The sequence below is a fragment of the Ranitomeya variabilis genome, chromosome 2 (assembly GCF_051348905.1).
Source record: "Ranitomeya variabilis isolate aRanVar5 chromosome 2, aRanVar5.hap1, whole genome shotgun sequence".
Classification (NCBI taxonomy): Eukaryota; Metazoa; Chordata; class Amphibia; order Anura; family Dendrobatidae; genus Ranitomeya; species Ranitomeya variabilis.
In genome coordinates, this window is record NC_135233.1 from 986,904,898 (window position 1) to 986,928,723 (window position 23,826).

General features: G+C 41.2%; 1 protein-coding gene across 2 annotated transcripts; it reads right to left on the minus strand.

Annotated features, from left to right (window-relative positions):
* Window positions 1-10,863: 10,863 nt before the first annotated feature.
* Window positions 10,864-18,648, minus strand: GPR17 (G protein-coupled receptor 17). 2 transcript variants are annotated; one of them, XM_077292975.1, is made up of 2 exons: window positions 18,492-18,648; window positions 10,864-12,158 (listed from the first exon to the last, which is right to left on the minus strand). In XM_077292975.1, the coding sequence occupies exon 2, from the start codon at window positions 12,133-12,135 to the stop codon at window positions 11,113-11,115; it is 1,023 nt and encodes a 340-aa protein (XP_077149090.1). In that variant the 5' UTR covers window positions 12,136-12,158; window positions 18,492-18,648; the 3' UTR covers window positions 10,864-11,112. The 2 variants fall into 2 exon arrangements, with proteins under 2 accessions (XP_077149090.1, XP_077149091.1); XM_077292976.1 differs by lacking the exon at window positions 18,492-18,648 and adding an exon at window positions 17,975-17,994.
* Window positions 18,649-23,826: the final 5,178 nt, after the last annotated feature.

A 23,826-nucleotide genomic window follows, 5' to 3' on the forward strand; every position in this document is an offset into this window, starting at 1 on the left:
GCAAAGTACTGCAGTGCGCAGGCGCTGGGCCTCTCTGACCTTTCCGGCGCCTGCGCACTGCAGTACTTTGCCCTCAACAGAGTAGACAAAGTACGCCGGAGCCGCGGTGTAAAGACCCGAAGAGGACGTCATGGAATGAAGATGGGAGGTGCCGGAGCGGACCGGAGACACCCATCCGACCTGACCGCACCGGGACCGCCCCTGGGTGAATATAATCTAACGTCTTTTTCTCCTCTTTCAGGTAACATCGGGGGCTTATCTACAGCATTACAGAATGCTGTAGATAAGCCCCTGATGCCGGTGAGCTTACCTCACCAGCCATTTTGGGGGTGACAAGTTCCCTTTAACTTTAAACATTTCCTATGAACATGTATACCTGATAAGGAGCTTTCAACAGCAAAGTGTGTGCCATGACAGCACCCATAGAGAGAAGACCTATCTATATAAGAATCTACAAATTAAATTCTAAGATACAAATTACTAGCAAATCAGATGACTTCCTTCAGAAAATGAAGGCATTCTACTACATAGGAGCGATCTGAGCATTGCTCCTATGTAGCAGAGCCGATCAGCCTATGCCAGCTTCTAGCCTCCCATGGAGGCTATTGAAGCATGGCAAAAATAAAAAAAAGTTTTAAAAATATGAAAAGAATATAAAAGATCAAATCACCCCCCTTTCGCCCCGTTCAAAAAAAAATAATCAAACCTACATATATTTGGTATTACCTCGTTCAGAAACGCCCGATCTATCAATAAAAAAAAGGATTAACCTGGTCGCTAAACGGCGTAGCGAGAAAAAAATTTGAAACTCCAGAATTACGTTTTTTTTGTGCTGCGACATTGCTTTAAAATGCAATAACGGGCGATCAAAAGAACATATCTGCACCAACATGGTATTAAAAATGTCAGCTCGGCATGCAAATAATAAGCCCTCACCCGGCCCCAGATCACGAAAAATGGAGACGCTACGGGTCTCGGAAAATTGCACAATATATATATATATTTTTTTAGCAAACTTTGGAATTTTTTTTCACCACTTAGATAAAATAAACCTAGACATGTTGATGACCTGGATAATCATAATGTCAGGTCAGTTTTAGCATTTAGTGAACCTAGCAAAAAAGCCAAACAAAAAACAAGTGTGGGATTGCACTTTTTTGCAATTTCACCGCACTTGGAATTTTTTTCCAGTTTTCTAGTACACGACATGGTAAAACCAATGATGTCGTTCAAAAGTACAACTCGTCCTGCAAAAAATAAGCCCTCACATGGCCATATTGATGAAAAAATAAAAAAGCTATGGCTCTGGGAAGGAGGGGAGTGAAAAGCGGAAAAAAGCTCCGGGGGTTAAGGGATTAACCTTTAAAGATTCCATAATAACAGGGTCTGTACCACAGGACTGGCGTATAGCAAATGTGCCAATATTCAAAAAGGGGACAAAAACTGAACTCGGAAATTATAGGCCAGTAAGCTTAAAGGGAACCTATCACCCCGTTTTTTAAAGATTAGATAAAAATAGTGTGAAATAGGGGCAGAGCTGGGCTTTACATTCGTGCCTTTTTGGTGCCTTTATTCCCCCGTTAGGCTGCCGAAATACCTTTTTGAAGTGGCCGTTTTGTCCTGTCACTCAAGTTGGTCAGGTCGGATGGGCGTGGTTAAATAGCGGTTCCTCCCCCCCTGCTTCTCGGCGTTTCTTTCGTAAACGCGATCTGTGAATGGCACAGATCGCGCTTTTTATTAGCAGTTGCGCAGTGAGTTTTCCTCTGGCGCCTGCGCATTATGTTTTGCCCAACTGTGGGCATAGCATAATTACCATCACTGCGCATGCGCGGGTCGTAACTTTAGCCTTGGTGCCCCGGAAGTGATCATATGGGCACAGTGTTTATCTGGATGCCGTGCCGGTAAAATTTTCTCAGCCCGAACTGCGAGCGTAAGTTTGGTGCCAAAATCGCTTGCAGTTCGGGCTGAGAAAATTTTACCGGCACGGCATCCAGATAAACACTGTGCCCATATGATCACTTCCGGGGCACCAAGGCTAAAGTTACGACCCGCGCATGCGCAGTGATGGTAATTATGCTATGCCCACAGTTGGGCAAAACATAATGCGCAGGCACCGGAGGAAAACTCACTGCGCAGGCGCTAAACACAATGACAACGGCGGGACTAAACTTCGCAGAGAAACGCAAGAGGTGGGGGAGGAACCGCTATTTAACCACGCCCATCCGACCTGACCAACTTGAGTGACAGGACAAAACGGCCACTTCAAAAAGGTAGTTCGGCAGCCTAACGGGGGAATAAAGGCACCAAAAAGGCACGAATGTAAAGCCCAGCTCTGCCCCTATTTCACACTATTTTTATCTAATCTTTAAAAAACGGGGTGATAGGTTCCCTTTAACCTCTACTGTGGGTAAAATCCTGGAGGGCATTCTAAGGGATGCTATGCTGGAGTATCTGAAGAGGAATAACCTCATGACCCAATATCAACATGGGTTTACTAGGAACCGTTCCTGTCAGACTAATCTGATAAACTTCTATGAAGAGGTAAGTTCTGGACTGGACCAAGGGAACCCAGTGGACGTAGTGTATATGGACTTTCAAAAGCTTTTGATACGGTGCCACACAAAAGGTTGTTACATAAACTGAGAATAATGGGGATAGGGGAAAATATGTGTAAGTGGGTTAAGAGCTGGCTCAGGGATAGGAAACAAAGGGTGGTTATTAATGGAGCACACTCGGACTGGGTCGCAGTTAGCAGTGGGGTACCACAGGGGTCAGTATTGGGCCCTCTTCTTTTTAACATTTATTAATGACCTTGTAGGGGGCATACAGAGCAGAATTTCAATTTTTGCAGATGACACTAAACTCTGCAGGGTAATCAATACAGAGGAGGACAATTTTACAGTTATATGAAAAAGTTTGGGCACCCCTATTAATCTTAAGCTTAATGTTTTATAAATATTGTTTTTTTTGCAACAGCTATTTCAGTTTCATATATCTAATAACTGTTGGACACAGTAATGTTTCTGCCTTGAAATGAGGTTTATTGTACTAACAGAAAATGTGCAATCTGCATTCAAACAAAATTTGACAGGTGCATAAGTATGGGCACCCTTATCATTTTCTTGTTTTAAATACTCCTACCTACTTTTTACTGACTTACTAAAGCACTTTTTTGGTTTTGTAACCTCATTGAGCTTTGAATTTCATAGCCAGGTGTATGCAATCATGAGAAAAGCTACTTAAAGTGGCCACTTGCACGTTGTTCTCCTGTTTGAATCTCCTCTGAAGAGTGGCATCATGGGCTCCTCAAAACAACTGTCAAATGATCTGAAAACAAAGATTATTCAACATAGTTGTTCAGGGGAAGGATAAAAAAAAGCTGTCTAAGAGATTTTACCTGTCAATTTCCACTGTGAGTAACATAGTAAGGAAATGGAAGAACACATGTACAGTTCTTGTTAAGGCCAGAAGTGGCAGGCCAAGAAAAACATCAGAAAGGCAGAGAAGAAGAATGGTGAGATCAGTCAAGGACAATCCTCAGACCACCTCCAGAGAGCTGCAGCATCAACTTGCTGCAGATGGTGTCACTGTGCATCGGTCAACTATACAACGCACTTTGCACAAGGAGAAGCTCTATGGGAGAGTGATGCGAAAAAAGCCGTTTCTGCAAGCACGCCACAAACAGAGTCGGCTGAGGTATGCAAAAGCACATTTGGAGAAGCCAATTTCGTTTTGGAAGAAGGTCCTGTGGACTGATGAAACCAAGATTGAGTTGTTTGGTCATACAAAAAGGCGTTATGCATGGCGGCAAAAAAACACAGCATTCCAAGAAAAACACTTGCTACCCACAGTAAAATTTGGTGGAGGTTCCATCATGCTTTGGGGCTGTGTAGCCAATGACGGCACCGGGAATCTTGTTAAAGTTGAGGAACGCATGGATTCCTCTCAGTATCAGCAGATTCTTGACAATAATGTTCATGAATCAGTGACAAAGTTAAAGTTACGCAAGGGATGGATCTTTCAGCAAGACAATGATCCAAAACACCGCTCCAAATCTACTCAGGCTTTCATGCAGAGGAATAATTACACTGTTCTGGAATGGCCATCCCAGTCCCCAGACCTGAATATCATTGAACATCTGTGGGATCATTTGAAGAGGGCTGTCCATGCTCGGCGACCATCAAACTTAACTGAACTGGAATTGTTTTGTAAAGAGGTATGATCAAAAATACCTTCATCCAGGATCCAGGAACTCATTAAAAGCTACAGGAAGCGACTAGAGGCTGTTATTTTTGCAAAAGGAGGATCTACTAAATATTAATGTCACTTTTCTGGTGAGGTGCCCATACTTATGCACCTGTCAAATTTTGTTTGAATGCAGATTGCACATTTTCTGTTAGTACAATAAACCTCATTTCAAGGCAGAAACATTACTGTGTCCAACAGTTATTAGATATATGAAACTGAAATAGCTGTTGCAAAAAAAACAATTTTTATAAAACATTAAGCTTTAGATTAATAGGGGTGCCCAAACTTTTTCCTATAACTGTATATTACAGGAGGATTTATGTAAACTAGAAGCTTGGGCTGATAAATGGCAAATGAGCTTTAATGTGGATAAATGTAAGGTCATGCACTTGGGTAGAAGTAATAAGATGTATAATTATGTGCTTAATTGTAAAACACTGGGCAAAACCGTAACTGAAAAAGACCTGGGGGTATGGGTGGATGACAAACTCACATTTAGTGGCCAGTGTCAGGCAGCTGCTACAAAGGCAAATAAAATAATGGGATGCATTAAAAGAGGCATAGATGCTCATGAGGAGAACATAATTTTACCTCTATACAAGTCACCAGTTCGACCACACTTAGAATACTGTGCACAGTTCTGGTCTCCGGTGTATAAGAATGACATAGCTGAACTAGAGCGGGTGCAGAGAAGAGCGACCAAGGTTATTAGAGGACTGGGGGGGTCTGCAATACCAAGATAGGTTATTACACTTGGGGCTATTTAGTTTGGAAAAACAAAGGCTAAGGGGTGATCTTATTTTAATGTATAAATATATGAGGGGACAGTACAAAGACCTTTCTGATGATCTTTTTAATCATAGACCTGAGACAGGTACAAGGGGGCATCCTCTACGTCTGGAGGAAAGAAGGTTTAAGCATAATAACAGACGCGGATTCTTTACTGTAAGAGCAGTGAGACTATGGAACTCTCTGTCGTATGATATTGTAATGAGTGATTCATTACTAAAATTTAAGAGGGGACTGGATGCCTTTCTTGAAAAGTATAATGTTACCGATTATATATACTAGATTCCTTGATAGGGCGTTGATCCAGGGAACTCCTCTGATTGCCATATGTGGAGTCAGGAAGGAATTTTTTCCCCAGTGTTTTCCACGTGGTTTTTTTTTCCCCTCCTCTGGATCAACATGTTAGGGCTCGTTAGGTCAGGATATGGGTTGAACTAGATGGACTTAAAGTCTTCCTTCAACCTTAAAAGCTAGGTTAATATGTAGATGGTGGTTTTGGTGCTGTGTAACTGTGCTGATGATGGTTATATTAATGGATCCCTGTACTGATTGTTCTGTGCTGTATTTATGTATGGATGGTGGTTCTGATGCTGCAGTCATGTATTAAGTGTGGTTCTGTTTATGTATTTTTGTATGGACGCTGGTTCTGATCATGTATTTATGTATTGACTTTGGTTCTGGTGATATATTCATGTTCTGATTATGGCTCTGGTACTGTAATCATGTACTGATGGTAGTTTAGGTAATGTATTTGTGCTGATGATGGTTCTGGTGATGTATTAATGTATTGATGGTGGTTCTAGTGATGACTTCATGTACTGATGGTGGTCCTTGTGCAGTATTCATGTACTGATGATGGTTCTGGTGATGTATTCCTATACTTATGGTGGTTTAGGTAATGTATTTGTGCTGATGATGGTTCTGGTGATGTATTCATGTATTGATGGTGGTTCTAGCGATGTATTCATTTACTGATGGTGGTCCTGGTGATGTATTCCTGTACTGATGGTGGCTTTGGTGATGTATTTATGTACTGATTGTTGTTCTGGTGATGTGTTTATGTATTGACAGTGGTTCTGGTGATGTATTTAAGTACCGACGGTGGCTCTGGAGATGAATGAATGTACTGATGATGACTTTAGTTCTTTAATCATGTACTGATGATTGTTCTGGTGCAGTATACAGGTACTGATGATGGTTCTGGTAATACATTCCTGTGCTGATGTTTGTTTTTATTATGTATTCCTGTGCTGATGATGTTTCTGATGCTGTATTCATGTACTGATGATTGTTCTTGTGATGTATTCCTTTGCTGGCAATGGTTTTGATAATGTATTACTGTGCTAATTATGGTTCTGGTGCTGTATTCATGTACTGATAGTGTTTCTGATGATGTACTCTTGTGCTGATAATGGTTCTGGTGGTGTATTCATGTACTGATGGTGGTTTTGATTGTGTATTTATGTGCTAATGATGGTTCTGGTGGTTAATAGCAACTTAGCTCCAGCCAGTGCTGTTCGAGACAGATGTTGGCTATGTAATATTGCTGGTATGTTCCATGTGTGGGGGAGGCTCAGTGCTTAAGTCCACAAATATTTATATCCTTTTTGTTTGAATGAATTAATGATTAATAGCCACTGGGACTCCCACCAATCTCAGATACAGGTGTCATGATCCAGTCCGGGATTTGAGTCCTGTCTGCCCTTTTCCCGGGCTGATCATGTCAAGGGTTAACTTTGCTCTGCCTCATTCTAGGTTCATGTTTCCTATCTAGCTCCACTGCATCCTGCAGGCGGTGTCAGTTATAGTTTCTGCCTACGGCATGTGTAGCTGGCTGTACCCTGATTCGTCCTGCTGCTTTGCTGACTACCCATGTCTATTTATTCCCCTCTTCCTGTCTTGACTCTGTGGTCCCTGTTTGTGTTTGGATTCCCAGGTACCTGACCTGGCTTGGATTCTGACCTACTCTTTTGTTTCTTGTCTTTGGCATATCTGCTCCTGACTGGTATTGACTTTGTGCTTGGTTATTCCTTTGGTACTGTGCTACAGACTAATATCGACCCGGCTTGTTTTACTATTCCTCTGCCACCTGGTGGCCTCGCTGCTGCGCTGCAGCTCTGCTCCTGCTATGTGCAGTCCTCCCTCCACTCTATTGTCACGCTACTGCTATGCAGGTAGATGCATCTCCACTAGATGGCAACAGGTTTCTGAATTGCCCCATATGAATGTAACCTAAGTCAATCATGCACTTCTCCACTCAATTCATTCCCTATGGGTCTGATAGAGATAGGGGAGCCCTATTTTAAAAATTGGTGGATGAATATCAGCCCCAATTTTTGGACCTCCATTGATCAGTAAGTTATGCCCTGAAATTTGTTTACTTCGTATAATTTTAGAATAATATTACGAATTGAAAAATCCATGTGTATATTTTTGTCTTTTAGACCTCCATGTGTTTCCCTTATATATTATCAGCTATATGAACAGATTGCTACAATTGTAGGTATCGTATAGTGTCACATAACTTAATTTTTATGAAGATGTTCAATTTAAATATGAAGCATAGAACCCATTAGGAAAAAAAGAGAACTTAATTGTGTTTTATTTTCAGATAAAATTTTGCTCAGATTGTACAAATCTTCGTCATGTAACATAGTTCTTACCTTCTGTCATAAAACAAACTGTATAGTCTATAGAAAAGGGATTAGTACATTGTTAATTTAATCCAATTCAGTGTAGTCAGTTTCTTAATATTCATATAAGCACAAAGTACAGAATGATGTGTCCTGTTATATTACATACTGGAGTCATAAATAACCTAAAATTACACAAGAGAAAAACGGACATAACTAATCACATACCAAATTCTTGTGACAATATACAAGGTAAGCTCGGCATATGTTACTTTCTTTGGATTGTAAGCTCTTGTGAGCAAGATTCTCTTACGTTTTATTACTTTTTTTTTTCTTAAACCTGTAATGTATATTACTGCTCCCCAAAATTGTAACTGTAGAAAGTGCATTTGTTATGTAAGTCCCATGTGTATTCCTGCTGTAAACTTCAGTTTTTGATCGATTGAAGCAGAAATTCTAACATACTTTTTAATCAATTTCACAATTGACTATAATGGTAAAAATTACTGAATCTCGAATATCAAGTTTCCATTAAAAGGAACAATAGGATGCCTAATAGGAGAATTGCAAAATTTGTCTATCCAAGTGTCATCATTAAATTCCATCATCAGTACAGGAGTTTAAAAGAAAACCCAACGCCATTTCCTACTTGGATGATGGAATTTCCGTGACGATATAATTACCTTGGATGTTTTTAATCCCTCATGAGATGGGTTTTTATTTCTGTTTTACTTTATTATGCCTGCAGAGGGGTGTTGATGCCACGTAATAGTATAATAGTATAATCCCATGCTGCAATGGAACAGCAGCAAATATAAAAAATGTAATTGTGAATAGAATTACAAAAGTGCAAATTATTATTATCATATTTATCCAAACATAACAGGAATGAAGCCATGGTCCCTATTGACCATGTCGTTTTAGGGGGTAAAGGGCCATGATTGGAATTATCCCTGATCCTGGCTGTTTTAGCACAGTGTCAGTAAATACACAGTAAATTGCACGAACCCCTTGATAGCGGTGCTGTAACTACATAGCAAATCTCACCAAGGGGTTAATAATAGTATTTCTAGAGCAATTTTCTTATAACTTTGCGTTGTGCCATTTCTTCGTTCTTCCTCTTAAAAACAGTTAAAACACATTGACAACTGGGGAAAACCATTCCTCTTATTAATGGGATTGTCTCTACATGATCTGAAACGGTCTAACAGATATAATAAAACCAACAATCAGGCATCATTTTGTCAGGCACATTAAAAAAAATTTCAGTAAAGAATTTTGGTAATTTTACAAATTCTGGAATATTTAGATCACATTTGTGCCCCTGAGTCATTAATATATAATTATTTTAGATAACTGACCACATTTTGCCATAATTAGTATATAAGGATGTACACAAACTAATGATATATTTTATAAATAATTCATACATACAGATACGTGGGTATAATTGTACTGGACGTAGGTCCTGTGTTATTGTCATCGTTTCCAGCAAATTACCTTTACCCAATTAAAGCCCCTCTCCTTGTATAAAGAAAAAAAAAAGGTATCACATAGAACATTTCACTAAAAGGCACAAATAACGATATCTATATACAGTTCTGGCAAAAATGAAGAGACCACCACATCAAAACCCTGTCATGGGCAGCCCAATGTCCAGACCTGAACCCCTTTGAAAACCTCTGGAATGTAATAAAGAGGATGATGGATAGTCACAAGCCATCAAACAAAGAAGAACTGCTTACATTTGTGAGACAGGAGCAGTGTGACAGACTGGTGGAAAGCATGCCAAGATGTATGAAAGCTTGGATTAAAAATCATGGTTATTCCCCAAAATATTGATTTCTGAACTCTTCGTGAGTTACAATATTGGTATTGTTGTTTCTAAATGATTATGAACTTGTTTTTCTTGCATTATTTGAGGTCTGCAAGCACTGCATTTTTTTTGTTATTTTGACCATTTCTCATTTTCAGAAAATAAATACAAAATTTATTGCTTGGAAATTCGGAGACATGTTGTCAGAAGTTTATAGAATAAATGAACAATTTACATTTTACACAAAAATATACCTATAAAGAGAAAAATCAGACAAACTGAACATTTTGCAGTGGTCTCCTAATTTTTGCCAGAGCTGTATATGAGCACATTGTAAATGAAATGTCAGTTCCGCCGCCATGTGTGAAATGTAACTGAAGTTGTAAGAATTCTCGTTTCCTTCTAGAAAATGGAGATCTCACTTTATATGTGGCTCCTGTCACCACGATTGTTATTCCTAAATAACTTTTTTTCCTGTTTGCATATTTTCAGTATAGCTTCCTCTGCTACAGATGCTAAAGGGGAACCTGTCATGTCAAAAAATGCTATTAAGCTGCAGATATGGGGTTAATCTGTGAGTTAATAGTGTTCTAAAGCCGTGCAGCCGCTGCAATGAAAGCCCCGCTGCCAGGAGGAAATTAACTTTATTCCCCCTAGCAGCCTCTGGCTTTCAGTCATAGAGGCGCGGCTTCAGTCACCCCTCAGTGCATAGTGAGTGGCGGCTGCAACCCTACCCTGGCACTGACTGACAGCTGGCTCAGCAGTGCTTCAGTGCTGCACCTCTATGACTAAAAGCCCCCTGTCAGCGGGAAGTACCAGCCCATCTTTAGAACACTATTAACCTGCAGATTAACTCCATGTCTGCTGGTTAATAGCATTTTGGGACATGCCAGAGCCAGTGCATCACCCACTCCACAAGCGCAGAATTGTCCTATTCACTTCACTTCACTGTCAAAAGCGGCATGTGAGTAGATGTAAACATTCTAGCTATTTTCCCACAATGAGCTTCCAGTGCATTTTCCCACTGGATATTTTCATGCAGAAAAAAACGCATTATATTGCAGTCTCAGCAAAGTGTATAGGATTCATATAAAACTCATGCCCACTGGGTGTTTTTTTTTAACATTGTGGAAATTGATCTGCAGAAATGTCAATTTTCTTACAGTACAGATATGTTCTATATATGCAGATTTTTCCTACAGATTTGAATGCGATGTGGAAAATAAAAAAAATGCATATGCGGTTTTGTTGAGTTTCTGCAGTGGAAATGTAGTAAAAATACATGACTTTACCAATAAAATTGTATCAAAAATTAATATAAATGTATGAATGTATATATATATATATATATATATATATATATATGTATAGTTCTATTACATATTTTATATTACAGTGTTTTTACTCTTTTACAACATGGGACTTTCTTTGCCATTTTCATGTTTCAAATTCATAAATGTGACAATAACTCCATATAATGTCTCATGTCCTTGTCAATGCAGATTGTGGTCATAAATCTCAAAGCTCCCAGTAATTAGAAAAATGATTACTTGAGTCTTGTTCTCTATTTTTATTTTTATTTTTTAGATCAAATCCCATAGAAACATTTTTCACTGATGCGCCCATTTAGACATCTGTCTTGGCACTGAGAGAACTATCCTCTGTTCTGCCTTCCTCCCGGTTCTTTACATTGTCTGTTCCATCCTGCCTACATGGCAAGCGAAGAAGAATCTGACGGAATTTTTTGACAGCAAAGAAGTACACAAGTGGGTCTAAGGCCGCATTTAGGGTGCTGAGGCAAGAAGTAAAACGGTTTGCTAAAGCCAAGCCTTGCCTTAAGTCACAGGGAGATAGCATAGCTGCACTTTCACCTCCAGGCATCAGGACATGATAAAGTGCCCGACTCAGATGGTATGGAACAAAGCAGATGAGGAATATTGTAAGGACCAGGAGCACCATCTTTACAGCACGTTCCTTGGGTTTTCTGTCACCTCCTTTCCGGAGTCGCCTTAGGATAAGACCATAGCAAGTGACTGTGGCCAAGAAGGGGATGGCAAATGCTGCACTGAGTGACGACAATGCTCGCAAAGATGGTGTTTCCCGATATAGCAATCGGCAAACAGTTTCGTCCATTGCTGCTCCTCGACCTAACAGTAATGGTGCAGTAGCAAATGCAACAATAGTCCACAAAAAGCCGCAAGTCAAATGAGCATGTAATGGTTTCCGGAATTTGACTGAATTGAGAGGATGCACAATAGCCAGATACCTATCAATGCTTATTCCAGCCAAGAAGTAAAGACTGGCATACATATTGAGGTAGAAGACAAAGCCAGAAAGCCTGCAAGCCAATGAGCCAAAAGGCCAATGATTTCCTGACAGGTGATAGAAAAGCCGAGTAGGTAAGCTGAGCAACAGGAAGAGATCTGATAAGGCTAGGTGAAGAAGAAAGATGTCAGAGGGTGACTTAGGCTGGCGGTCTCGCACAAACAGGGAGAGGGCGATGATGTTTCCCAGACCTCCAACAAATAGACCAAGTAAGTAGCATACAGACAGCAGTGCATTTTCCAGCCATGTTTCTTGGATACACGGATCCACCCACGCCAGGCTGGAGGAGTTATCAAACATCGTGTCGTCAGAGTTAGTCATCATCACCAAGATTCTTTACTGCCACCCTGGAAAACAGAGTTCATTAGTTGTTTCAGACCAAGTGCTTACATTACAAGTGTAATTGTTTATTGGTCTATCATTGCTCTAGTGTAATCAGAAATCATTATAATTATGGTTACAAAATGTATATTTTTGTACAATGTAATATGATGAGACACAGTTCCCCCCACACATAGTATGATATCCCTTAGCACACACAATAACATACCTCCACTTCCTCACACACAGTATGATGGTCCCACAGACCTCCCCACACACGGTATGAAGCCCTCTCACAGTGTGATGGCCTTATAGAACCCCCAAATAATTTGATGACCCCCATACACAGTATGATGCCCCCACAGACCGCACAAGCACACACAATAATAGACCTCCACTTCCTCACACACAGTATGATGGTCCCACAGACCTCCCCACACACGGTATGAAGCCCTCTCACAGTGTGATGGCCTTATAGGACCCCCAAACAATGTGATGACCCTCACAGCCCTCCCACACACACACAGTATCATTCCCCCACAACCCTCGCCTCAAACACTGTATAATGTCCTTTCACAATGTGTTGGCTTAACAGCACCCCTACACAATATGATGCCTCCACGACTTCTGACAGTATTATGGCCCCCAACTCAATATAATAGCACCACAGTCCTGCTCACACAGTATCATGAATCCAAGTTCCCCCACAAGTACTGACTGACAGTAAGGTTTCCCCTACACAGTATTATGCCCCTACAATCCCCCATACAGTATGATGCCCCAACCGTTTCCCCCAAGTACTGACTGACTATAAAAATATGCATAAAACTACTCTCCTTGCCCCATTCCCCCGATGTGCTGCTTCACTTTTTGCAGTATGTGTGGATTGAGGCTCGCACAGCATGTGCAATCTAGTGGTCGCTGCTGAACGAGACTCAGATGCACAAGCTGAATGGTTGACAAAAGAGCCAATTGTTTAATGCAATGTACCATTCAAATCAAGATGCCGGGCAGGGTGGGGGGAAGAGTGTGGTACGCTTTCATTTCCAATCTTTGACTGTATCAGCCCGCAGGCAGGAAAGGAACAACCAAAAGATGAATGTGGCCCACTTTGCCAAGGACTGGCATGAGCTAAATGTTACTAGAATAAATGTTGGGCACTCTAAGGCTACGTTCCCACCATGAGTTTTTGATGTTGCGTATTTTTACTGAATAAAAAATGCAGCGTTTTACAGTTCCGGAAAAATGGACGGGATTTATAGAAAACTCCTGCCCTCTGTGATTTTTTTTTTTAATCAGTGTAAGCTGACCTGCGCTGTGTATTTCAAATCCGCAGCATGTCAATCTCTCGTGCGACTGCGCTGAGTTTTATGTGCAGATTTCTTCCATTGACTTGCAATAGATGCGAAAAATCCACAGGTAAACAAACACCCGTGTTTTTAATGCATTTCCACAGCAAAAACATAAAAAATGCATGTAATCCACACATGACTGTCTCAATAATGTTTTATCAAAGCCATATACCAGGAAGTATCAAAAACAAAGCAGAATTATTTAAAGCATGACACACTGAAAAAGACAAAAAATGCAGTGTCAAAAATGCTATAAAAGCAAGTGTAAAAACACACACTCAAAAAGTAACTAAAATTTTTTTTACTTAATAGGTGCAGAAATGGTGCAAAAATCTGCAACATTAAAAACTGATTGTGGGAAAGTAGCCTTAAAGGGAAGCTTTCTTCCGATTCTTGCTGACTGAAACACTGGTATCATGAATCAGCCATGTTTCACTCTGAACAGCGTGGCATTTTTGGAGAAAATATAGTTTGAAAAGTCGTCTGGGGACGATGCTTTTTGTATGACTAGTCTAAGGCAAGTCCCCAGCAGCTTCTCCCAGTCCCGATTCCCTTGTACAACCCTCTTCTTCCTATGAACACATAGGAAAAACTTCACCAAAAGCTCATTGTGGGTACATAGCCTCAGGGCCCAATTCAGCAAGACCGTTGTTGTTCTCACCGGTCTTGATGAGGGGGTGAGCTCAAGTCAGACTCTCCTGATTCATGAAGACATGATGTGCGGCATGCACCTCGTCAACATGAATTAGGCGAGCTGTGGCGTCACGCTCCCGCTACGCCATAGTTCAACCCTTTTTGTCAGAGCTGGAAAAAATCTGTTGTGAAAACACCAAAAGTCGCAAACTTTAGGCATATCTCAGAGTGTACATTTTGCAACTTTTCAAAGCTTTTTACATCAGAATTTTGGCATGAAAGCTTTAATGAATCGCGCCCAAAGTATATTATAATGCTACAAGGCTAAATTACTTTTTATTTTACAATTGACAAGCTGTAGAACAGTGTGGGGTCTCGGTGCTGTGAACATTATATGGACTGATATGTGACGTCACTTTAAGGAATAAATTGATGTTTGAACTGAATTACTGACTATTATGCAGAAGTGACAGAATGAACCATAAGAGTTCTCCGATATTTGGTAACATAGTCTGAAAAGTTTTCACAGTATAATATAGTTTAATGTATAAAAGCAAAGAAGTCTTAGAGGATTCCAGTTGTATGTGATTATAGGCTAATAATCACAACAATTCATCCAATTGCACCTGAGTAATATAAAATGCTTACATTCCTGAACATTCAAGATATTTGTTTGCTGTTAGTGAATCAAACCTCCTACATAGCTAGATGAAAAGAAGAGGACGTAAATGTATCCCGTCCAGTGTCTAGGCCAGGGATGTCAAACTCAAATACGGTATATAAAGGGACAAAATTAAAAACATGGACAAAGTTGTGGGCCATCCTTGATATTTATTAATAAAAATGTCTACAATTGAGGAAGCTTTTCCTTATCATCAAATATGGAAACAAACTTTAAAGGGTTTCTTCCACAAAAAAAGTACATTTTGATTCATAAATCTTAAGGGACAGACTACATGACCGGAGCATTGGGTAGTTCCTCGCTGGCAGGGGTGTACAAAGAAATCATGGGGTTCAATAGCAGAAGTTCTAATTTTACCCCACCCAGCCCCCCAAAAACCCTTAACATTGTGGTGGGGTCACAGTAGAGCATATCTCACAACCTTTCAACCCTTAGAAAGTAATTTTCCTCCTATTGAAGCCCCTAGATTGCCTTTTCATTGTCCCCATAAAGTATGATGCCAACAAAACTGCCCCCCAAACACAGTATGATAGCCCCACAGTAAATTCCTCTACAGTACCCTCCACATGCACGGTATAATGACCATACTGTATCCTCCGTCAACTCCCCTGGCAAAGTATGGTGACCCCAACACAGTATGATGCCCCAACTGTGATGACAGTCCTTTATACAGTATAATGGGCCCCACTTATTCCTTTATACAGTATAATGCGCTCCACATAGTCTTCCATACAAAACAATGGCCCCACATTGTCCTCCATTTTGCCTCATGGACCAAATATAATCAACCTTGGCCAGATTTGAAATGTGGGCCAAAGTTTGACATATATCGTCTAGGCCAGACATTGGCAATGTGCGGGCCAGGGGCCACCTCCAGCCCTATTGCTGTTCCAGTCCAACCCGTTCATGCTAGAAATGGGGAGGCTATGAGGGTCTCATGCTGGACATGGTGAGGCTATGGTGGTCTCATGCTCGACATGGGCAGGCTATAGTGGTCTCCTTCTGGACATGGGTAGGCTGTGGGGGTCTCATGCTGGACATGGGAAGGCTGTGGGGGTCTCATGCTGGACATGAGGAGGCTATGGGGGTCTCATTCTGGACATAGGGAGACTGTGGGGTCTCAAGTTGGATATGGGAGGCTGTTGCGATATCATGATGGACATGGAAAGGTTGTGGGGGTCTCATTCTGGACATGGGGTGGCTGTGTGGGTCGGGTTTCATGCTGGACATGGAGATGCTATTTGGGTCTCATGCTCGACATGGGGAGGCTATGGAGGTCTCATCCTGGATGTGGGGAGGCTATGGGGGGGTCTCATGCTGGACATGGGGAGTTTGTGGGGGCTCACGCTGCATATGGAGAGGCTGTGTGGGGCTCACGCTGTATATAGAGAGGCTGTGTGGGGCTCACGCTGTATATAGGAGGCTGTGTGGGGCTCACGCTGTATATAGAGAGGCTGTGTGGGGCTCACGCTGTATATAGGAGGCTGTGTGGGGCTCATGCAGTATATAGAGAGGCTGTGTGGGGCTCACGCTGTATATAGGAGGCTGTGTGGGGCTCACGCTGTATATAGGAGGCTGTGTGGGGCTCACGCTGTATATAGGAGGCTGTGTGGGGGTTCTTGTTGCATATAAGGGGCTGTGTGGGGACTCACGCTGTATATAGGAGGTTGTGTGGGGGCTCATATTGTGTATAGGAGGCTGTGTGGGGGCTCGTGCTGTATATATGGGACGGTCGGGGGCTCTTGCTGTATATAGGGGGCTGTGTCTGAGCTCTTGCTGTATATAGGGGGCTGTGTCCGGGCTCTTGCTGTATATAGGAGGCTGTTTGGGGGCTCTTGTTGTATACAGGGGGCTCTGTGGGAGTTCTTGTTGTATATAGGGGGCTGTGTGCAGGCTCCAACAGCATATAGGGGGATGTCTGTCAGCATAATTAATTCTGCTCAATATGAAGTGACACAATTAATATTTATATAAAAATTATAATTAATATGTTAATATTAATCTTTAGCAGAATTAATTTCAGCCTTTTGGTTCAGTTCTCCACAACCACCATTGTCTCTCATGTGGCCCCTCATGAAAATTGATTGTCCATCCCTGGTCTAGGCAATGATCTGTGAGCTAAGCGCAACAGAACTTTTAAAACTCTTGCTGATCATTTGCTACAATGCAGCATTCTGAGTCCCTTTTATAGTACACTGCCTAGGCTGGACACAATGATGTCCTCTGCAGATGCTGAGAGCACGACTGGATTTCTACAGGTTTGCAGCCTCTGAATTGAAATAATACTTTACCTTTAGTTTTGGACAACACTGGTAAGTTAGATACATTTAAATTTCTAAATACATAAGTATGCCCTAATTAGTGATGAGCGAATATACTCGTTGCTCGGGTTTTCCGGAGCACGCTCGGGTGACCTCCGAGTATTTGTTAGTGTTCGGAGATTTAGTTTTCATCGCCGTAGCTGAATGATTTACAGCTATTAGCCAGCCTGAGTACATGTGGGGGTTGCCTGGTTGCTAGGGAATCCCCACATGTATGCAAGTTGTCTAGTAGCTGTAAATCATTCAGCTGTGGCGATGAAAACGTAATCTCCGAGCACTAACAAATACTTAGAGATCACCCGAGCGTGCTCTGGAAAACCCGAGCCATGAGTATACTTGCTCATCACTAGCCCTAATATCTGAGGATTTAGAGTCGGCAAGCCTGGCCTGATATTTTACTGAAATTTATCTGAACAGAGTTTGCTTTTCTTACAAACAATTGCCACGATTAAACTGAAGAGCATTTAATTCACTTCCAGCAAACAGAAATCTTAAAAATGGGGAAGAATTGAAATTCAAAGTAGGTGAGATACTCGTGAAATATTTCATTATACCATGATTAAAGGGAATCTATGGTGTGAAAATGGTATCGATCTCCAGCCAGGAGGAGCTGATCAGATTGATACACAGTTTTTATAAGAAATGTTTCAGTAAAACTTGTATTTTATTCATTCATATCCCTGGTATTTGTATTTGTATGCACAGGAGTCCAGTGGGCGGTCCTACTCAGTGATTGACAGTCTGACTGTGCGTGCAGAAATAGCTGTTCACTAGTAGGACCGCCCACTGGACTCCTACACATATAAACAGCAGGGATTTCAATTCATAAAGTTCAAATTAAGGCTCATTCTGACCTCAGCGATTTTATTTGTATGCAAAAAAAAATGGTTAAAATTTCATCAGGGTTTGGTCACTTTTTACCATCAGTATTTCATAATTTTTTTTCTGAAAAAAAAAAAATTCTGTAGATATCTCAAACGTCTTCACTTAAACAGTCTGAAAAACGAATAGTGTATCCGAGTGCGGCCTAGTTTTTTCTCAGACCCATAGACCCAAAGTCTGATCCGTAAGTTGGATCAATGATTTTGTGCGGTCCATTCCGTCCACAGAAATGCACTGTCACTAACAGAACCATAGAATATAATATGTACAACTTCTGTCCAAGAAAAACAGATAGGACTTGTACATGAAAAATCCAAGTGTGAATGAGCCCTTATGCTGAATCTTTTCCAACAAGCTAACACATCATCCTGCCCATTCTTACAAAGTTAATATACATGTATATATAGACACACAAAACAGATGTGAAGTAATAATAAATCTCCCCAGAGCGGACGATGATAGACTCGCTATGGTGGAGGACATACTTACAGCCTCATCAGCCTCCTGCTCTGTCTGTCTCCTCTTCTCTGTGCCTTAGTATAAGTAGGACAGCGGCTCTGAATTGGGGTAGTCAAAATGACTCTTACTAGAGAGGCGGGTGTCCCCCACATTCCTGTCCTCTTCTTCACCCCCCGAACAGATAGGCACAGCAGCATTTTTCATAGTAGGACAAAGAGGGGAGTGTGTCTCCAGAACGGATGAGTGCACTGTTGCCATAGGAACTTGGGGGGGTACATGTTCAGGGGGCTTTTGACTTTTTGTCAGAAGAGACTGTCATCCCTTGTGTGCTATGAAGTATAATAAGCTGCTCATCAGAGAGCCCCGTTATGTGCTGGGCTCACACATACCCGTCTTGTTCCACAGCTGCACACACATAGTAAGAGGGGTTTTTTGAGGGCCATGTAGGAAAAAAAATGGGAGGATATATTTTTGGAAATGGGTCTATTAGGAGACGTCTCTTGTAGAAGTCACAGGTGTTTAATGAGTGATTCACAAATAACGAGGACTTTTGAGCCATTCTCATTCACAGTAGTCTCACAATATCCAACAATAGCCAATAATCTGAAAGGCCAATAAAGAATGAAAAGGCTGTGAACCAACAAACTTCTCTAGTCAATGGCTAGTTAATAAGAAGCCTTTTACCGTGTGATTTTATTATGCTTCCTTTACCAGAATTCAGATCACAGCTCATGTGTCCAAATTACCTGGGCAACTACAGAGCGGCATATTGCCCCTTTACACCTGGTATCTCTTCTTCAAGGCGTCCTCTAGTTTTTTAATCAGATACATTTTTATTAAGAAAAACAATTATAACAGATATGACATCAAGCTATTGTTCACATACAATCATATATATTTTTTATGAACGAAACTCCCCCCCTTTCCCTCCCTATCCCCCCCTTAGAGACCCCTTTAGTGCCTTCCTCATTCCTCATCCAATGTACTTTCCCCAATCCATATACAATTGTACAGTTTGATCATCATCTATAACATTATGCATCCTCCCCACAATTCTAATTCCATTCTATCCATGGCTGCCATATCTTTTGAAATACATCTAGTTTATTTCTCTTAGTATAGATACTTTTTTCCAATAGAATTATATGATCCGCCTGCGTAAGAAAGTCTCGTCTAGTCGGAGGCTCCTCCCTGATCCAGAACCGAGCTATCAATTTCCTTGCTATGAATAACAATCTAGCAATCGCCAGTTTGACCATAGATACCACTGCTATTTCTTCCACATAACCTAATATACAGACCAAAGGGTCTCTGGGAATGACACACCTATATACCAATTCAATCCGATTCAATACAACTGTCCAGAAGGCAGACAATCTAGGGCAAAGCCACAGCATGTGTAACATGTCTGCCTGTTCCTGTGAACATCGTGGACACTCGGAATTGGACCTCAAACCCATCTTGAACAGTCTATCGGGAGTTCTGTAACCTCTATGAATCACATATAATTGAGACACCCTCCCAGGTTCGCTCATAGAGATCTTAGTCACATATTCTAAAATAGATTCCCATCTATCATCATTTAACTCTCCCAATTCAGCTTCCCGTTTCCCTCTAGACTTGGTGGGATGTTTGACTAGAAAGGTAAATAATAAATCTCTGTACACTTCTGATATTGCCCCCTTTGTTCCGCTGTTCTCCAAAATGGAAGCCAGCGTGATATCAATCTGGATCTCAATAAGTTTTCTCCGACATTGCGACTGATACGCATGCTGAATTATTTTAGAATGATATAAATTTAAATGTGATAACTGGAATTCTGTTTGTAACTCCACGAATGACTTAAGCCTCCCTTGATCCAATAGCTGACCCATCCTTCTAATTCCTGCCTCTCTCCATGGCCCAAAACCTTTCATTTGCTTAAATTCTTGTAAATTTATATTATCCCATATAGGAGAATATTTGGTAAGGCCTGTAACACCCCTAATCTGTTTCACTTTTTCCCATACCTTATGGATTAGGAGAACAGTAGGAAACTGAGAACCCAGTTTCAAAAATTGCCCCCCTTCCAAACTCTCACCCAGAGGCCATTTTCCAATCAAATATCTCAAACTACTGGGTGATTGCCCCTTTCCCATCTCCTCCCCCCATCCTCCAATATGCTGGCATTGTGCTGATAAAAATATACCCAAGGGTTAGGGAGCGCTAAGCCCCCTTCCGCCTTTGGCCTCTGCAAAGTTTCTTGTTTAAACCTTGGGCTTTCCCCCCCCCCATATTAGTTCGCCAAACAGCGATTTAATTCTGTGGAACCTACTCTGCGGAATCCAAATTGGAGAATTATGCAGTACGTATAACAGCTGTGGCATCACAATCATCTTTAAAAGGTTCACTCTTCCAATTACAGAAATATGTCATTTATTCCACGCCGATATTTTGGTACGTATTTTTTGTAACAGAGGGCTTTGGTTGAGTTCTTCAAACCTCGTCAGAGGAAGGGCGATTTGTATTCCCAAATATTTAAATTTTGAAACTACCTTCAATTTTGCTGACATTTCCACATCCCCAGTACCCCTATCTTCCTCATCAATGGGCATAATGCACGATTTGTCCCAATTGATTTTGAGTCCAGAAAATTTCACGAATTCCTCAATCAATGCCACCGCGTTATCCAGATTCTCCCGAGTTCCCCAAAAATAACAAAATATCGTCGGCATACAAAGACATCTTCTCCTCCTTCATTCCATAGACAAATCCTTTTATCTCTCGTGCCTCCCTTATTTTAGCGGCCAAGGGTTCCACAGCTAGGGCAAATAGCAACGGAGACAATGGGCACCCCTGACTCTTACCCCTATGCAATGAGAAACTATCAGATAATTTATTATTTACTCTAATTTTTGCCATTGGAGAGGAGTATAACAACCCCACCCAAGATATAAACTTAGGCCCGAACCAAAGGCACCACAAAACCGACCACAAATAATTCCATTCTACACAATCAAAGGCCTTATGGGCATCCAAAGACACTACTGCTCTCTTTCCAGCATTTTCGGCTGGAATTTGCATATTTAAATATAGTCTCCTTAAATTGATTGCTGTAGATTTATTGGGCATAAATCCAGATTGATCTGGGTGGATTACTTTATCAATCACATGGGTTAGTCTGTTGGCCAAGGCCTTCGCCAAAATCTTTATATCCGCCGTCAGGAGTGAGATCGGTCTGTGCTAATGTGACCGCCCCGGCTGTAAACACTGATGAATGAATGAGAAGCTGCCGGCGGCAGCATCAGTGATTAACGCTGACATCACTGATGCTGCGCTGCCTCACAGCCTGAACTGGAATGACTTCTGGAGCATGTGAAAATGTCAGTTCATTTTCCCACGCTCAAGAGTTCACCGTCGGTCAAGATGTGAGTCAGCGCAGCATCAGTGACGTCAGCGGCCGAAAAAAAAGTGGTGATGGGAGCTGCCCCATAGATTAACAGTGGTCCGAGTGCTATGCAATTTTTTCTCGCATAGCACTCGTCCACATTCTTCTCTAGTGTGACTCCAGCCTTTGTGAAAAAATTGGGGAGCACTAATTTAGGAAATAAAAGAAATATGATAAAAAGCACTCCCAGAATTTTTATTTTTATGATACCCTTTTTTTTTTTCTTTTTAAAGGAACCTGGCACCAACTTCACACCGTCCAAATGAAGGGCAGCTTCTCCCGCTCTGCTCCAGTTGTTTTTCTGGTCTTTCTCAATGTACACACATGTGAGAGACCTGTCAATCAACTAGAGAAGGCCGGCTTTTCAAACGATGTTTCCTTCACCAGAGCATTTTAGAGAACAACATATCTAAATTAATGCCATTGGTTTGGGCTGTATCAAAAGCGTGACAAGTTCCCTTTAATAAAAAAAAATTAACAAAAACATGTAATTATACCCCAGTTTTCAGACTGACCATTTGAAAGGACACAAAAGGCTGACGGTTTCTGGCTCTTTTAAATAAAACCATTACAGGCAAGTGTACAGAAAAGTATACAGGCTGGAGACCTTCTTCTTCCAACTAGTCAGTCGAGACACGTAGGCCCTGATTCATCCAAACCGGTGTGATGGGGTCAGAGGCGCCTGATTCATTAAGATGCTCACACCTATATTCGTGCATAAGGTATGCCAAAGGTCATCATAAATCAGACGAGCGGACGTCACCCCGCCACAGCTCTGCCCATTTTGGCAGAACTGGCCATAACTGGTGTGAAGATGCCAACAAACATTTGTCCACAAAAAATAAATAGTGTAATTAACACATTATATGTACCTCAAAGTTACGCAATTAACAAATACAACTCACGCCACAAAAAGCAAGCCCTAATAGAGCCATTAAGATGGAAAAATTACAATAAAGCTATAGCTTATTAAAGCCAAAGCTGAAAACTATGCACCATACTGAGCAAGGGGTTAATATAAGGGAGGAGGATGCAAAGTGATACATGAGATCTGCAGATGTACAAAACTAAGAATGAATGTAGTTGTATAAAATTTGGCAATCAGTTCTGAGCAAATGTTAATTACCCATAGCGAATGTATGAACACCACATCAGATTAAAGAGAAATGGATCCAAACAATGAATGTGGATTTGTAGCCCGAAGAGGATGATGCTACTATAATACAGCCCCAATGTATTAAAATATAACTGTTACATGGCAGTCCCAATTTACTGTCTTCCTGTAAGCATTAATATAACTATCCTACTCCTTTCTATGTATAAGAATATAAAAACTATAATACTGTCCTCCTATGAGCATAAATATAACTGCTATCATACTCCCTTCTATCTACAAGAATATTACTACTATAATACCTTGTACGAATAAAAATATAACCACTATTAGCTAGATATCGCTTCCCACTTTGGCGGCTGAATGGTTGCAAATGGGAACAAACAGGTTAATTTCTTGACTCAATTTGCAAAACTTAGGGCACATTAGTGATCATATTGGTCACCATTAGTGATGAGCGTGTTCTCCAAGCGTGCTCGGGTGCTAGCCGAGGGTCTTCACTGTGCTTGTATAATGTGTTCCCGTCCTGGAGGCTGTTATATAGCTGAAACACGTGCAGGGATTACCTGTTTGTTAGACAATCCCTGCATGTGTTGCTGCTGTCGAACAGCCACAAGACATGCAGCCGTGGAGACTCAAACATTTTTCGAGCACGACGAAGACACTTGGTTAGCACCCAAGCATGCTCAGATAACACCTTATCCCAGCACGTTCGCTCATCACTGGTCACCATCTTAAGCCCTGTTTGCTGTAATACAGTTTACACCCTACTTTTATTTTTCATTTAATGTACAACTAGTATCATTTACATATCTAACGTTAAT